The sequence below is a fragment of the Parus major genome, chromosome 4, assembly GCF_001522545.3.
Source record: "Parus major isolate Abel chromosome 4, Parus_major1.1, whole genome shotgun sequence".
Taxonomy (NCBI): Eukaryota; Metazoa; Chordata; class Aves; order Passeriformes; family Paridae; genus Parus; species Parus major.
This window is the reverse complement of record NC_031771.1, coordinates 2,636,279-2,651,056: the sequence shown is the minus strand read 5'-3', so window position 1 is coordinate 2,651,056 and position 14,778 is coordinate 2,636,279. Positions and strand designations below refer to the sequence as shown.

Below are 14,778 nucleotides of genomic sequence, written 5' to 3'. Positions count from 1 at the left end.
TGCTGCCACCTCACCTGTGCACCAATTCCCAGGGTTATTAGGGATCATCAGGCAAAATTCCTATCATTAAACCTCACTTATGTATTCTGGGGCAGTGACTGCAGCTCTAACTTAGGTGAACCTCCTGCTGAGGTAAACAAGAGATTAGGCTGAGCCAAGATCTCAGCACCAGCCAGAATCAATATACACACGGCAGGATCAAAACCCACAGTTTGTCTTATTCTAAAGGACAAACCAGAGCGTTTCTAATTTCCAGAAGTTCTGGGAATGACTAATATGGAATATAAATTACTTGTGCTGAGGGTGGAGGCTGAGCCAGGCTTGTAGGCAGGAAGGAGCCAGCACCAGAAGAGTTCTGTCTAGTCATTTGGTGCTCCTCTGAGGATGCAAATGGGCCTTAAGTGCAGCAGATTCTCTTTTGCACTTGAAGGTCTCTGTTTGTAAGGATATGCCAAGTAGCCCCAACTTCTGATTGAGCTCAGTGCAAGCTGCAAAGCCCCCCTGGAAACCTAGAACCCCTTAAGGTGTCTGAGGTGAGAGCCATGTATTGTCCCACAGACTTTAAATAACAATAATACATGGACAGCAGGCAGTACCATCACCTTGCCCACAAGTGGTGAGAAGTTTAAGAGACAAACTTGAAATAGCTCATGCTGATTTAATTCCCAGCCGCCCTCGAACTGAGCACTGAACTTGAACGTCAAAGCCTTCCTGCCATCGGGATCAATCCTGGCCCAATTGCCCTGCAGCAAGAGGCTGAACTGGAGCATCAGCAGATCCAAAGGATAATTGGAGCAGTAGGGATTCCTTAGCCCTTGCTGATAATTGCTCTGTGTTTGCACAGCTGCAACTCCCTGCACAAGCAAGGTGACACAGGCCAGCTTCTCCAGTCAATTCCCCAAGTCCCTTTCCTCCATGTGACCCTCGGCTGTCGCCCCTAAGGGAGAGTTGAGTCCAATTTGCCTGATCTGAACCCCTGCTCGAGTTCTGCCCAGCTTCTTTGTTATCCCTGCAAGAAACCAGGGCTTCAAATGGTACAAAATTTGGGGTTGTTTCCAGGCTTGGTTACCTGTGTTGAGAAGGCTTGAACGTTGATCACCTCAAGGTGGGAGAACGACTGCTGATCACTGACCTTCAAGGAAAACTGTCCTTTCCTAAACAGGTCCCCAGCAAGCCAAAACACAGGACAATATAAATTAATGAAGTACTCTTCCAGGACTCGAGAATGATAAGCACATTATATATTCAGCAAGAATGACTGGCTCAGTGACAGAAGCTTTAGCTCAAGTTTTCTTCAATTACGTTTTTATAGTATTTTTACCTCAAGATTCACAACAGTCACAACAGGTAATAAAAAACACCTTTAGCTGTGCAATAATATACCCTCATCTCCCTTTAAAGAGAATTATCCACGTCAGATGGCATCCCCAGGATAAAGTGCCAATTGGAAATGTCAGCCACTCACTGCTAAACAAAAATGTCACTTATCTGGCTTCAGGACTTGCCAGGATTTTTCCTTCCCATTTACTTTTCAGTGATGCCACCCAAACACCCTGAAGTTTAAAGTAACAGCATGAATAATAAATAGAGTAATATTTAGTAATAAAGCAGCTTTGTTTCTCGAGATGAGATGCTGACATGTCGTGGTGAGTACCAGGTAGATGAACAAAAAAAAAAGCAGGACACAGGAACAAATGCCTGAAGTCTGATGAACACCAACTAACCCTTGGCACCAGCACACCCTGAAAGTCTTCTTCAGATCTTATTTACATCAAAGACCTCCCTGATTTATACAGCCAGAAAGTCAGAACAGTTCCACTGACGTCACTCTGCTGTCAAGGCTTTAAGGTGATGCAAATCAAGTGGGAAATCTGGCAGCTTATTGCCTGGCTGCAGGAAAAACCTGCTTCCTTGCACCATCCCTGCAGTGTGAGCTTTGCCAGTCACTAATCACCACTAATTATTCCAGGGTACTAACACAGCTCATACTGGAGGCAAATGAGGAATGGCTGAAGGCAAACTAAACAAACAGCACAGCAGCGATGTCACTTGAGCATCTTCCTAACAGCATCAACAAACTGTGGTAACAATCAGACTAATAACATGCCAGTTTTAACTCTCAGCTGAGTATCCTGAAGATGGGACAGATTGCTGCACCCCAAAAGCACAGCAGGTTTGGGAGCTGGGTCACAGTGACCTCTTCTACCATGAACCGACAGGTTTTGCACCACCGGTTACATTACGGTACAGTGTGAGTATGCTGGAAGTTGACTCAGACACAGTGGGAAGCGTGCCTCCCTGCAGGAATGCTTCCAAGGAAGAAGGAAATAGCCCTTCTTAAGACACAGCAATGTTTTTGTGAGGCAAAAACTCGGGGGAAAAAAATCTCCCCTGCACTCACCTGGGCTCCTGTGTGCCGTGCACCAAGCGGACCCTCCTGTCCCGCACGTCCCCGCAGCTGAAGCGCTGGCCGCGGCTCAGCGGCAGCTCCCGCCCGTCCCGCAGCATCACCAGCCGCCCGGTGGAGGGAACGCTCTCCACGTGGAACAGCGGCTGCCCCGAGGCACCGGCAGCATCACACACACCCAGCAAGGCCAGGTCGAGGGGCTGCACCCCGCCGATCCCCACCGCCAGGGTGCTGCTCACACGGGAGCTCGAGGGGTGCCTGCTGGCTGAAGGGAAAGAAGGGAGAGGGGTTACTGCAGGAATCACCGCGGGATGTGCTGGCATCCTGCCTGTCACCGCTGTTTTTTGGGTGCCCTGCTCGTTCCTGACTCCAGGTGGACTGCAATCCATCCCAATCGCCACCACGACTTGGGTAAATCACTTCCCACCCTGATTTCCCCATCACGGAATTAAAAGCCAACACTCTCTGGCTTGCCCTGCAGACAGGCTAGTAAATCTTCATTTAGAATAAAGAATGGATAAGCAGCCACTAAACTCGATTCAGGAAGGGATTTCCCCCAAGATATTTTGTCACTGGTTTTACACTGATGATAAATGGTGCTGTCTCACTCACCTTCTTCACACTCCCTGCTCCGTGTATTGCCATAGAAACCCTGGCCACAGGAAGAAACACAGGTCTTGTTCTTCAGAAACATGGTGCTATCACAGAGGTGGCACAGGCTGCTACTGTCACACTCCAGGCACCCAGGAGGACAAGCTGCATCGAGTGGAAAGCACAACCCCCAGTGAGACACTGCAAAACCACGCAGAGCCATCCCCAGGGTCAGAGCACAAACACCACTTAGGGTGTGTGTCTTACCTACCTGACAAAAAGAGCCAAGACAGCAGGCAGAGAGCTATGACAGAAGTGGGCAACACGTTCCTTCCTCGTTTGCCCACTGTCCCTGCACCAAGCTCGCTGTGCTCACCTGTGCACCGGCGCTGTGCCTCGTCTGGGAAGTGTCTCTGCCCACATTTGGGAACACAAAGGCTGCCCAGGAGGAAGAACGGGGCTGGGCAAAGGCTGCACTTGTCTGCCTGGTGGCACTGAAGGCAGGGCTGATCACACCCTACAGAGACACACACAGGCAAAGAGTTCAACTTGACATGGGGGACAAGCAGGGAAACGTGTCACAAGTAATGCTCCACAAAAACTCACTCTGGCACGTGTCTGATTCCTGGTAGAAAGCTGGAGGGCACTCTTCCACACAGGCTCCTTCGTGGAGAACGTAGCCTTCCATGCACTGCAGGCAGTCAGTCCTCTGGGGACCTTTGCAGGCATTACAGCTCCAATCACACTCTGGAAGAAAACAAAAATCACTTTAGGGCAGCCCTTTCTGGGGTGCTCACCCCGCACAAGGGCTCGGCACTCAGGGTCTACAAGCTGTGGGAAAATATCACTTATTTTCATTATGGATCACTCTGCTGGGGAGCTCTGGGAATCTTTCAAATCACATGTCTTTTAAATCACTCCAAACTGCTGTTTCTGCACAGCCATCCAGTGATGCAGGATTTAATAAGACAGAGAGAGAGAGACACAGGTAAGTAGAGGAGGCCAGATAAGCCCCCTAAAAGAGACTTATCCTGGCAAGCTCACTCGTTATCAGCTGACCCGTGACTAAATGAATTGCTGGACCTGACCCCTGAAAACTTTGCTGGCTCAGTTACAAAATCATTTACAAGAGAGCGATTTGCAATAATCTTGTTCCACTGAAAGGCTCAAGTATGTGACAGCAGGCTGCCCAAAAAGCAAAAAAAAACCTGCAGAAACCTCACAAGCAACCTGTCACTGAACAATTTTCCTCCTCCTAGAGCCTTTTTAAAGCAGGCCACCTGCACAGCTCCCGCTGCCATCTAACGGATCCTTAGCCAAGGCACTTGTATTTATTTCCTTTTTCCTTTCCTTTTTTAATTTTGAATTTTTTTATTTCTAACTTTTCCTTGAAACCAGCAACGTATCTTTCACCTCTGCAAGTGTTGCTGGAAAAATCCAGGTAATACTGATGAGCACAGCTGTCATCCTGGCACTCCCCAAAGAGCAGGACCTTGGCTGCATCTCTGCACGACGTGCAGCCGGCGGCAGAGTCGCAGCTCCGGCACTGGCTGCTGCAAGCTGTGGAAAGACAAGGAAAATCAGAGTCATTCCTGCACCAGTAAAAATGGTGTTAACCCTGCAGCCTTGCTGCTCCTCTTGTCTTCTGTGGAGACTTCAGAGACTGTGTTTGTTTTGTTTCACATTCTCTAGAGTGTAATTCCATTTGGAATCTGCTGGAATGTCCCCTTCATGCTGCTTCTTACTCTCCTCTGGACAGGTCGAAGTAAAACATGAAACCAAATCCCCAGATAAGAGCTTTCCCTGTCTCTGTTTTTTAAATTTCCCTTGTGCAACCTGAATTTCATACAACTCTTTACCCAGAAAAAGAGAATTTGGAGAGCAGAGTAGACTGCTGCAATCCTTGGTGGGACCAAAGGCCCATGTAATTTCACTTAACGTTTCCACCTTTTTATCTGCACACAGTGTGAAATTCTGGAGCTGCAGGGAGCAAAAAAGATGCCAGGAAAAAAAAGTAATTCAAGGATTTACTGAATCTAGGATCAAAGTCCAGAGGTTCAGAATATTTCAACTCACCTCTTTGATGTCCAGGAACTAAACTTCACAGGAGACTGTACTAACAGTTTGGGTGATAAATACTGACATGTTAATTCAAAACACAGTTTTATAACCAAAAAACCTCCAAATACCAAAGGAAATGTCAAAATACCCACGTTGCTCTCACTGAAGCAAGAACACGGTGTTTTTAAAAACAGTTCCTTGTTTTAGCTCCTCTAAAAAATGTCACAGAAGGTTTGCATTTTAGTGATGTACAGATGATTTCTATCAAAATGTTTACCTAAAGACTCAAGCTAGGTGCCACTCTGATTTTTCTTCACTTAAGAATACTCCATGAAAAAAAAAAAATAAAAAATCACTTTTTTAAAGTGCTCCAAAGAACCAACTATTGAAAATACAGTAAAGTATTCTACATATCTGCATTTTTAAGCCCATGAAGGACTCCTTAAGCTTCTCCCTGTTCCTGGGCCAGGATGTCATTGAGTTTAAAAATATCTCCCAGAGGCCATACGTGCACTCAGCATCTCTCTGAACCTCATTCCAACCCCGAGTTCCTCCAAAGTGCAAAGAGACTAAAATAAACGTTGAAGAGAGACCAGATTTTCTCAGCCTAACAGCCAACCTCCCATTAAACAATCTTCATTCCCTCCAAGTGGCAGTTTCCCAGCAGCCTGGGACAATTTGGATCTCTGTGCCTTATCAGCAGCACTTGGAAAAGGCACAAGTGACACTTGGAATGACAAAAATCCAACACACTTGGCCTTGAGCCTCCTGCTCCAAGGATTACAAACACTTCTTAAAAAGCCATTTGCAATGAGGAGATTAGAGTAGCTGAATTGCCTTGCAAAAAAAAAATAATTTTTTTATTAAAAAAAAAAATCTATTTGAAGTTGAGCCCCTGAACCAAATTCAGGAAGGGTGCAGGCCTCAGGAACATTCCTGGTCTACCTTGATATCCTGAGGCAGGAGCTGTCAGCAGGACAACTTTAATTAGAAAAGGGCATGTTAATTAGGAAGGGAGATATTCTGGTGCAGCAAGCAATCAGGGAATCCCTACTGCAGGAAAAGACTAAATATTTTGTTGAGCTTGTAGGAAACCAGCCAGAAGAGCAAGAATGCCTTTTTTTGGGGTTTTTTTTCCCACAACAGAAGAATGGCACAAGTCCTTCCTAACTTTCCAGTCTATTTCCTTGAACCTATGTGTCTCCATTTCTGCTGATCAGATGGAATAACAGTTTCAGGAGACCCATCTGTTTCAACAAAAGGCAGGTAAAGCTGACAACCACATCGGTTTCCTCCTACAGGACCTCATCAGTGACAAAATTGGGTCTAGGTAGGATGACACTGACACCTGGACTCAGTGTAACAGAGTTATTTTATCATAAATCTGGAGAATTTAAATCAAGGTAATGCAGGACTTCAATAATCTGAGTGTTCAGGTTCACAGTGACCAAACCATTTCACTATTCACTCATTTTTACATGTGTGTATTATAGTGGGGCAATTCAAGCAGAGCTTTTTCCAGTTTTTTCTATCTTTGGGCCATACCATTTTGCATTTTGAAGCATCAAGCCAAATAATTATGAGAGGAATAACCCAGGGCCAGAGTGAACACAAAATAATAAAGAAAAAGAGAGGCCCTGAGAGATTAACAAAGGATAGCAAGAATAGGAGATAATACAACTTAATATCAGATCAATTCCATCAGATGATTAGGATCAGCTCAGGTCTGTGTCTACCAAGCTGTACCTTGTTTCTCCTGGGGTTTGCACATGAGGAGAAATGAATATAAATGCTACAATGCAGCTCCCATGGCATGTACTGGCAGGCAGTGCAGTGGGGAGGGGGTTTGCCTTAGTAAGGATTGATTAAAACTGGTCTCAACTCGCCAGGTTTCCACCAAGCTCAGAATCCATCACAGGAAAACCTACATAAAATCCTCCTGCAGATTCTTTACAGCAGGACACAAAACCTCTTGTCTTTGAGGTCAATAACAAAACTGCAACTGTTTTCAAACTTCAGCCCTGCTGTAGGCTCTGCTCCTGAGGCAGCTCATCACCTCTGTCAACTCACATCGCATTTTTAGGCACTTGAAACCTTTCCTTTCCAGCCAACAGGAACAGCGAGCAAAGGAACAAGAAAAGACACGTTTCTGAGCACTGAGGAAAGGAGGGAGGGCTGGGGGAGAGGCACTCACATCTGCAGGTCTGCCTGTCATCCCTGTAGTAGCCCAGGGAGCAGAGCGGAGCGCACGCGCCCGTGTGGGACAGAACCAGGCTGGCGTTGCAGGACGAACAGGAGAAGGGACCCTCGCCGGTGCAGCTTTTACATGAAGGGTGGCACCCTGCAGGGACAGCAAAAAGCAGTGTTTCTGTTCAAGGAAAAGCAGGTCTCAGGGCAAGTTTCACAAGCTTCAGCAGAAACACTCTCAAAGACTGAGAGCAGGGATGGCGAGCACCAGAAGCTCCTGCCAAGTCCTCAGTGGTGCTCAGTGCCCCATGCCCAAGAAAGGACCCTCTCCTTTCTTTCTCTTTTTACCCTCTTCAAGCTTCCCTTCTTAAGAAAAGCCCTTGCAGGATCTGGCCAGGATCTGTCTAAATTAAAAAGGGCAAGCACATACCTCCCTCTCATACTTTGTCCCAGCTACCTTCAGGTTGGATCCTCTTTGTCTATGCAGGAACCATCTACTGCTTTTCTGACAATTCCACACTTCCCTGAAGATTCACATCCATCTCTTCAGCAGGAATTGCACTGATGGAGACCAGACTACCCCCATGTACCCTCTCCCCATTCCCCTCTTGACTTTTCAGGCTCATTTCTTAGTCTGACCAAATAAATTTAAAATATCACAGCAGCTGAGGCCAATGTACCCTATTACTTTCTCCTGAGAGGTTACATACAAAATTATTAGTCTGTTTTATTTCTTGACAGGCCTTTACCTAAAGATTGATGCCATCATTACACCTATCATGATAGGTGTAAAATTAATCATGAGTCAGAGTGGACAAAAGAATCAGAAGCAACCACACTGGATTGCTGGGAATCTTAAAAGCCAGAACAGAATGTCTTATGAGTTTTGGCATAGTCTGAAAAATGCACAACTCCTTTTAAATGAAACCTTTAAACCAAAGGGAAGAAATGTTATTTCTAAGCTTACATTTCCAGGAAGGCAAAACCTCTCTCTCTCTCTCTCTCAGGGGCCTTTCCAATCAAGTGACAGAGTATGTTTCAAAGCTCTGAGATCTCATCTGTCAAAAACAGGTAAATAAACACACAGCTCCCAGCATGCTGGAGAGAAGCTTTGAAATATTACCCACCCTAAACTAGATTAGGAAATGCCACTTGCTGCAAAAGGAGCATCTACATTGCGCTGAATTTCTGGTCTTGGTTCCTTTCTCAGAAACTAAATACCCTTTGCTCAGCATTGAGCTTTACCACATCTCTGTCAGCCACAGAACAAGAAAAGGAACCTGCTTCCTTCTAAGAGCCCAGGGCGTATAAAGCAGCTCAGACAATGACTGGAATACCAAACCACACCAACAACTAAAAGTGGAGGAGATGCAGGGACACATTAGAAAATAAAACGCACCGCCAGCGCTGCATCCATCGTGCCAGCCTAGAATGATGAATGGAATTGGCTTTGTTTCAGGAGCTGCTACAAGCCATCACCTTCTGGGCCATCACTGCAGCAAGACAAGCCTCAGTAACAGACCTTAGTTAGGGTGATGTTCCACCTCAGGCTGCAAAATATCCTGAGGAACTCCTACCAGCAAGGAAAAAAAACCCCAAACCGCTCAAGTGCAGCGTCCTGCCGGCCGGACAGAGCTTCTCTACTAAACAGGAACCGCTTCATGGAACTTCTCACAAGGATCCAGGCAGTTCCTTGCAGCAACTCGAGGTGTGTGCAGGGCCCAACTCACTTTTGCAGGCTCCACTCTGGGCGTAGTGTCCCGGAGGACAGTCGGGCAGGCAGCGATCCCCCAGGAGCAGGTGCCGCGCGTTCTGGCACTTGAGGCACACGCTGCCCGTGTCCCGCAGGTTGGCCACGCACTGCTGGCACAGGGGGTGGCAGTCTAGAAAGAAAAGGGAACAAGAGGACACTGAGAACAGAGGGACAGCACAGAGCTTAGCTGAGAACTCCAGGTGGGCACTAGGGATTGAACTTTGAGAGCAAATCCTGCTACCTGGAACTGAGCAGTCCTTTCCTCTTTCCTCCTCCTCCTCCTCCTCATCTCGTGCTCTTCCTAAGCACCACAGCATTTTCTTCTTCTCTGCATCCCTCCTGCCCCATTCAAGCATCCTCTTTCCCACCCTTGAGTGAGCTTGGGAAGGCTTTGCACAAATCCAGCTCAAAGCCCTTTGCTTTTCCCAAAACCCTTCTCTGATTTTGAGTGCTTCTGCCTACAGGTTTCTCTTTAGCTCTGCTGGAGGCCTCGAGCACTCACCTCCCTCTGCTCCCACCATGGAAAAATGAGGAGCAGAACCTGTAGAGCTGCATGACCTTCTCCTGTAGTTCCTGCTGTTTGCATTTTCCCACACTAATGAGACATCCATACCCTGAAACAGCCACAGCAGCCCTCAAAGCCAGGCCAAGAGCAGCATCAGAGTGCCTCAAAACCTTTTTCTTTTCCCATTTTCCCCTAGCAGGACACAAGCCTGTGTCTCCTGACCTCTGCCTGAACTTAGGTGCTTCAAAAGGTTTGACAACAAGCCTTTTGTGTGCACAAAGGTGCAGTGTAAGGCAACCTGGAAGCAAAATTAATCCTCATTATGGTAATTGAGGAAATGATAAAGGAAATGACGAGTGTCTTGAAAGATATGCAACAATGAGGCTTGATTTGAGTACCTGGCCTCTTGTCAGATTTCTGCTGCAGCTTCACCTTTCTGTCTTTTGTCTCTTAGGACAGCACTACTACAGATTGTCAGGCAATCTAAATTTACAAGCTGAAGACAGGCTCACATTGGAGCCTGGAGGAATTCCGTGTCCGTAGCTGCAGGAGCGCGGCAGTGACCGGAGCCTCGCCCCAGCTCCTGATGTCTCCTGCACATCACACACAAGTGATTCTTACCAAACACTGCTGCAAAAGCCCAGAAGCAGCTCAGGAACTGATCCAGTCCTGGCTGCAGGCAGGGATCCAAGCTTCTTAGAGAGCTGCCTCCTTCACCTCCTGCTTTCCCAGGGTATGGAATCCATCGAGTTTCTGCCCCGTGCTCTCAGCCTTGGAGAGCTGGGAAATTACCAGCCAGAGCTGGGGTAAAGGAGTGCAGGAAGAGACTCTGTGCTTCAGATAAAAGCAAAACAGCACAGCAGGTCATGCTCCCCAACTCAGTGACCAAGCTCAGAACCTCCCCAGAGGGGTTCCAGCTCACGGGGGTTATCACTCCGCAGCCTCCCTGGGCTGCAGGTGGGGTGAGAAGTTTTATGCACTTATAACCAAGAAAATTAACATAAATCCAATTAGATTTTGTACTTCCACGTTTATCTGGTAATATGTTGACTCTCCTTACTACTAAAATAATGCTCCTCCAGTTGAATCTCCTGCTGGAGCCACTGGTGTCTAATAAGGAGCTTTGGCAGGGTATAATGAGTAACAAATCTGGTCAAAAGATTTCATAAATGGAGAAACAATCAGTAGATGCAACAAAAAATCTAGAGTCTCCCAAACTAACATTTAAAAATCTAGGTATCTACAAAACTCTGTGCTGCTGCAGCAGAGTTCTCTCTTTACAAGCCTCTATTTTTGCTCCTATGAGTGGAAAGAGTTTCTTCAGTTACTGTTTTAGGATGAATCAGCCCCATCACTCTCTTGTTCCTTTGCAAGCCTGGAGATCAAAGCACACACAACACCAAGAAAAAACCCGGGGCTGACGCTCATGGTGAATTTGAGGGACATTGGGGAGAGAGTGAGGGAAGAACTGAAGGGCTTTGTTTAGGGAGAGATGATTTCACTTCTTCACAGCAGGCTCCCTTTGAAGCGAGGACTAACAGAAGGGAGATGTTTTCCTTGTGCTTCTCACTAACACCCCACAGCCCAACTTGCTTCTGCCTTCTCCGTGTCAATCCTCCCTCTAGCTCTGCCAGCAGGCACTCTACATCCTGTGGGATTTGGCTTTTCTGGAGCCTTCACATCCCCCAGCTTGTTGCAGGTCACTGCAACACAAGTTAGTTAATTCCCTTAGAGCCATTCCAGTATGCAAACTGGATTCTCTGCAAGTCTGTCACCACTTTGCTCGTAGCCCCAGTGCCTCCCTCCTCATCTTTCTGAGACTGCCTTTCCTCCCATTCTCCAAGCAAAAGGCTTTCCTGCTCTCCTTCCAGCTGGTTCTGATTTCCTCCTTCTTCACCTCTATGCAAAAATAACCCCTATCACTGACCTTCCTATAAAGCCACTTTCATTGTAAAGTAGAATGGAAACACTTACATGGATTTCCAGACTTACTTGACTTGCACAGCCCCTTTAGCTTTCTCTTAGCAAATAAAGCAAGAAAACTGTGCCCTTCCTATGTGGAAATTATCTGTTACAGATTGCTCTAAGACACAAGAGGCTGCTGAGGAGACAAAACCATCTCTGAAGTGTTTGTGAATGCTCACAAAGGAAACCAGTGGCGTTTCTGCCTCTCTGCTCCACCATCTGCTAAGCAATCACCCACTCATATTGTTTAAACACATCACCTCTCTTAGGGGCTCTCCACAAAACTATTTCCTGATGTGAGTTTTGTGCTGTGCTCTAAGGTGAGACCTGAGGTTTACAACAGAGCATGACTTAAAATCAGCACTGAAAACACCACACACTCTGCAGCACCTCAAGGTGCAAAAGTCTCTGGTCTTGAAGCAAATCCAGCAAGCAAGTCAGTGTGGTTGGTTTAAAAGGATATGCAATGTTTTTCTTGTCTCTCTTTTCCATGACCTGAAAGGGACTCTGTCACTCAAACAAGCCAAGTGAATTCTTGGTGAAGTGCAACCTCATTTGCAGGGGTTTGTATCCTGTGTGAGAGCTTCCCTAGGCAGTGTGAGGTGGGAGATCCAGCTGGATGGTGCCTGGCACAAAGGAGCCCAGACCAAAGCAGGGAAAGGATTTTTCCTCCTCTGGCAGCTCAGCTGCTGGTTCTGTAGGAGGCTGCACACCAGTGAGTAAGCAAAGCTAAGCCCCTCTTGCTCTGCTCAGCTCTCTGTGATGATATCAATGTCTCTCTAAAAGGACAGCAACAGCTCATTAATTTTACAAGGAACTGAGTATATTTCTTGTTGTCAGAGTGTCCCCTCTGGAATTTTAAGAGCAAGGCAGCAAAGCTTGTTACAGGCCCCCTCCTGAGCGAGCTCTTCTGGTTTAGCTTTGAACATTTTCCCAACTGCACACAGCCTAAGAAAGCGAGGGCCTGCGGAACACGCGGACTGGGAGCTCCCTTGCAGCTGGAAGATGCAGCTGGAGTTAAGACCAGGATAGGAGGGATTCTGTACCAGTTGGTGTTCACAGTTTTCTTCCACACCAGACCCTCTGCATTTGTCTAATTGCCCTTCCACGCAGTCAGGAAAAGATCAACAGGGAAGCTTCCAGATCTCCAGGGAAATCACAGATCAGAAAAGCGAGGGCAGGGCTTTACGAGCAGGACAAGACTTTTAGTTTGGTTGGGATTTTCAGACTGGTGACTGCAAAGTTTCCTCAAGCTGCAGTCGAGTTGGATGAGAGGGAAATCATGGAGTATTTTCAAACTGGGAAAACAAAACCCACAGAAGCTGTGAGATCCAGCAGGGGATGGATCAAGTCTCAAGCACATTGCTGTACACACACTCGGGCTATTCAATAAAATGAATCAATTGAGCACTCTCAGGGAAGAACTGGCACAAATTCTGCGTGCCCAAAGCAGAGCTCAGAGACTCATTGATTTTTTGGAATTTGGGGCCATTTTGTCTTGCTTCTGATTAAACGTGAAATGCTTATTTGATTAACTGCTGAAAACAAGACCCTGGTTTTTTTTCCTATTAACAAGGCAAATGTTCCAATCCTCATTCAGGTACCATGCACAGTAACACCATTAATTCCCAGGCAATGATTTGGAGTGACAGCTGGTTTTCTCCAGCCTCTGTGAAAGATTTTCCCCTCCAGGTCCATAAAGTGTGGCAGGTGACTATAATGCACAGCAGGCCCTATAAGCCATAACACAATTCTGCCTGGAGGGTCGGGAATTGAAGATAAATGGGAAGATAATTGTAAAAATATATTGCTTTGGGAGGCAAAGGAAAAAGCTTTGTTAGATTCTGATGCAAATCATATCTTATGAGCGTGTCAGGAGTTTTTATGTCCTCTTTTATGGGACAGCTGCTCTTTAACTGATAATTAATAACTTGCAAGGGCAAATTCAGCGTTTCAATCAGTGCTGAATGAGAAGAAGGAGTGAAACTTAACAACCTGGATGTGGAGCTCTTGATCTCTAGGAGAACTGGTGACAAACATCCTTTGCTTAAACTCTAGACATAAATTTAGCACAAATACACTTCAGGCTGCTGAGCCAGGGCCAAAGCGCAGCTTTGTTTGTGGAGGCAAAAAAAAGCCTCAGTTATGTTCCTCTGCAAGGATTCTCACAGCTTCAGTGAGACAAACAAACACCTGGACACTGAGGGTTCCTGTGCCACAAGGAATTCCCTCCACCCTGCCTGAGGGAACCCACTGCTTCCAGCTTCCAGCACTGTGACATCTCCCTGATGGCCGGGATTTGGGAGCTTTGGTGTCCATGACACCAAGCAAAGGGATAACTGAAACAGCAGAATGAACCCTCCTCAGAAAGAGTCTCTGACTGATGACAAGTGGTACTAAGGTTTTCCCCAACTCAATTTACAGGGGAAGGCCATTTTTCCACGGGATTTCTTTCATAGGAAGCGTAGTACAAATTAATGGGGAAATAAAGAATTAATGGAAGAAATAAAGTGCACAGAGCTCCGAGATGTGACAGGACATTAGTAAGTACACCACTGTATGCCCTCAAATTGTACAGGACAGATCCACCTCTTTACACTGAGAAGCTGAATTATTTCCAGGTTGCAGTTACCTGACTGTATGAAACATCTCCATTCCCCAACCTGAATTCCTAAGGTGCTGTACAGTACTTTTAGGGTTCTTTCCTACTCCTCACACACTTCCTTTCCCCGCTCTTTTTGTCTCTGCAGACAAAACAATCACTGCTGTTTAAAAGGAAGATGAAGAAATGGTTCACAGAATTAAGCTGTGGAGAGCAAACAAACAAGTCTTTCACAAAAAAAACATCCAGGACATAGATGTAAGCAAAAAGAAGGCTCAGTGAAGGGAAATCATATTAAGCTGAGAACAATAGCCTCTCAATGGATATATTTATTACCTCTAATGCATTTTTTCCCTTTTCTTAGGATTCCTTATCTCATTTGGAACTGTTCAGCTTGGATTAAGCCTCACAGACCGTAGCTTTTTTTGATAAAGGCAAAAAAAATGGCTTGATAAAGCTCAGAAATTGTTGGAGCAGTTCCCAGGATAGGTTTATGTGTGTCTGTGTGACGGATTAAAAGCGATTTTTCTTTTTAAACAGATAAACGCAATCAGTGGTTTCAGATGATGGGTTTAAGTGCAGGCACTGAGCACCCACACAGCATAACCCCTATCCAGAAATCCTATTACCTCCCAAAAATGCACACAGCAATGCTTGCTGCGCCAGCTTTTCTTTAGGGCCCCATAAACTGCTTCTCTGGATCACAA

General features: G+C 46.3%; 1 protein-coding gene across 1 annotated transcript in view; it reads right to left on the bottom strand.

Annotated features, from left to right (window-relative positions):
* FRAS1 (Fraser extracellular matrix complex subunit 1) overlaps positions 1 to 14,778 on the bottom strand; it is an 88,106-nt gene that overhangs the window by 16,954 nt on the left and 56,374 nt on the right. Inside the window, exons 20-27 of the mRNA XM_015623634.2 lie at positions 8,977 to 9,129; positions 7,254 to 7,400; positions 4,412 to 4,558; positions 3,605 to 3,745; positions 3,375 to 3,515; positions 3,020 to 3,163; positions 2,402 to 2,672; positions 1,070 to 1,154 (exon numbers count right to left, since the gene is read on the bottom strand). Of these exons, the coding sequence (XP_015479120.1) occupies positions 1,070 to 1,154; positions 2,402 to 2,672; positions 3,020 to 3,163; positions 3,375 to 3,515; positions 3,605 to 3,745; positions 4,412 to 4,558; positions 7,254 to 7,400; positions 8,977 to 9,129 (1,229 nt within the window). The remainder of the gene's footprint in view (positions 1 to 1,069; positions 1,155 to 2,401; positions 2,673 to 3,019; positions 3,164 to 3,374; positions 3,516 to 3,604; positions 3,746 to 4,411; positions 4,559 to 7,253; positions 7,401 to 8,976; positions 9,130 to 14,778) is intronic.